At 45.4% G+C, this 2,382-nt stretch overlaps 1 protein-coding gene across 1 annotated transcript; it reads right to left on the bottom strand.

Moving 5' to 3' along the window:
* Positions 1 to 218: 218 nt before the first annotated feature.
* Positions 219 to 1,484, bottom strand: GJA3 (gap junction protein alpha 3). Its single transcript, XM_075849997.1, has one exon. The coding sequence runs from the start codon at positions 1,482 to 1,484 to the stop codon at positions 219 to 221; it is 1,266 nt and encodes a 421-aa protein (XP_075706112.1).
* Positions 1,485 to 2,382: the final 898 nt, after the last annotated feature.

Raw genomic sequence — 2,382 nt, 5'->3', positions numbered from 1 at the left:
CGACAAGTTCTCTCTCGCCACCTTTCTCTTCATTTTATGTTATATTGTAATGGTATATTAAAACTCATTCAGTGACAGAGGTGACCTAAAGCAGGCACCACTACCACTCAATAGGTTAACAAAATAAGCTTATTTTTTTGCTTTTTGCTTTTTTTATGTGTACCCAGCGAATTCTTCCGCTGACATTACAGGCTCTATGCTTCTTTCTATCTTCATTTCTACACTGCTAAGTCATCTGACCTAGCTCTGCTACTGCTGGACTTGCTAGCCCTACTTAGCCTTCTTGTGTCTATCAACACTGGAGGCTGGTGCATCTCTACAGTGGTAGTGGCTGGTTTGTCATCTACATCTGACCTTGTGTTGCTTCCACTTCTCTCAACCACTGGAGCCACCATCTCATCGCTCCCTCCCTCATTTCTCACACTGCTTGGAGCAGAAGTAGTTGCACTGCACACACTGGCACTGCTTGATCCAGGTTTTCTTTCCCGTTCCACTGACAGGTTGGCCCAGTTCTGCTCAGTGGCTAACGCATGGTGGTCCAGATTGCCACTGAAATAGGATGGGTCGATAGCCTCTTCTGCAAGTGACGCCATTTTGAAATCGGAAAGTGGGGATCTAGCATATACATGTTGCACAGTTGAAGGTGCAGAAGCTGCATCAGTATAATATGGTGGAAAAGTCATGCTTGGCGGGACAGTTCGCGGAAGTGGACTAAGAGGATCTGCTTTATTGCAAGCAGGGTCAGGTATATATCGGTTAGTCATACCTTGCTTGAGTTTCTTCCAACCCAAGTGATATATCTCTAACATATTCAGCAAAAGAGACACGCAAGCCACTACAAGCATAAATATGATGAAAATGGTCTTTTCCGTCGGCCTGGAAATGAAGCAGTCCACAGTGTTGGGGCAAGGCCAACGATTGCAACGATAAAGGGGCTTTAGCTCAAAACCATACAGGAAGTACTGTCCTACAATAAAGCCAATCTCAAACAGAGTCTTGAAAACAATATTAAAGACGTAGGTGCGGAGAAGGGCACCACCTATTCTGATTTTCCCCCTTTCATCTCTGATAGGGGGTTTTTCCTTCTTCTCAACTCCCTTCCTGAGGAGAAGTTCCTTTTCATTATTACCTTTAATACACTTCTTTAGCTCTTCCTCTTTCTCTTTTTTCTTTTCTTCCATCCGCACAATATGCAGGACATGGCCCAGATAAATGAGTGTGGGGGTGGATACAAAGATAATCTGGAGCACCCAGAACCTAATATGAGATATGGGGAAGGCTTTGTCATAACAGACATTCTCACAACCTGGTTGTTGGGTGTTACAAGTAAAGTCAGACTGCTCATCGCCCCACACTTCTTCTGCTGCTGCTCCTAATACCAGGATCCGGAAGATGAACAACACAGTCAACCAGACCTTTCCAATGACAGTGGAGTGTTCTTGTGCATTTTCTAATAGTCTTCCCAGGAAACTCCAGTCACCCATTGTTTCTGATTTCTAACCTGAAAAATGAACATGTAGATATTAATTTTAATGAGGTACTGTTAAAAAGGTAAATACATTTTCCATTCATGTTTTTATAAGTAGTAAATATATTGTAAATTACATATCAGTTTTTCATACATAAATCAAACACATCTCCAATGAAACATTACACATTATCTGAAAAGTTTACACAAATACTAAAAATGGCAGCTGCATATAACATGAAACTCAGCTCAGCTCAGAAATAACATAAAACCGCTGACAGGTGCAGTGAATAACATTGATTATCTGGTTACAATGGCGCCTGTCAAGGGATAGGATGTATTAGGCTGCAAGTGAACAGTCAGTTCTTGAAGTTGATGTGTTGGAAGCCGGAACAACGGGCAAGCGTAAGGATCTAAGCAGGGGCGTAACTAGGAAAGACTGGGCCCCATAGCAAACTTTTGACTGGGCCCCCCCTCCCCTGGGTGTCACACAACCCCCCCCTTGTAGATAGTGCCTTTTTTACAGCCCCCCCTGTAGAGAACGCCATACAGCCCACTGTAGATAACGCCATACAGCCCCCCTGCAGAGAACGCCATACAGCCCCCCTCTGTAGATAGCGCCATACATCCCCCTGTAGAGAACGCCATACAGCCCCCCTGCAGAGAACGCCATACAGCCGCCCCTGTAGAGAACACCATACAGCCCCCCCTGTAGGGAACGCCATACAGCTACCCCCTGTAGGGAACGCCATACAGCCACCCCCCCCCTGTAGGGAACGCCATACAGCGTTCCCCCCCTGTAGGGAACGCCATACAGCGTCCCCCCTCCCAAAAAAATAATGCCACCTACAGTGTGTCCTACAAAATACATGTATCCCCTCTCCACAGGATCTCCACAGGACAGGGGATACATG

This window comes from Rhinoderma darwinii, chromosome 2 (genome assembly GCF_050947455.1).
Source record: "Rhinoderma darwinii isolate aRhiDar2 chromosome 2, aRhiDar2.hap1, whole genome shotgun sequence".
NCBI classification, from domain to species: domain Eukaryota; kingdom Metazoa; phylum Chordata; class Amphibia; order Anura; family Rhinodermatidae; genus Rhinoderma; species Rhinoderma darwinii.
The sequence above is the reverse complement of the archived record's forward strand: the minus strand, read 5'-3'. Positions and strand labels throughout refer to the sequence as shown.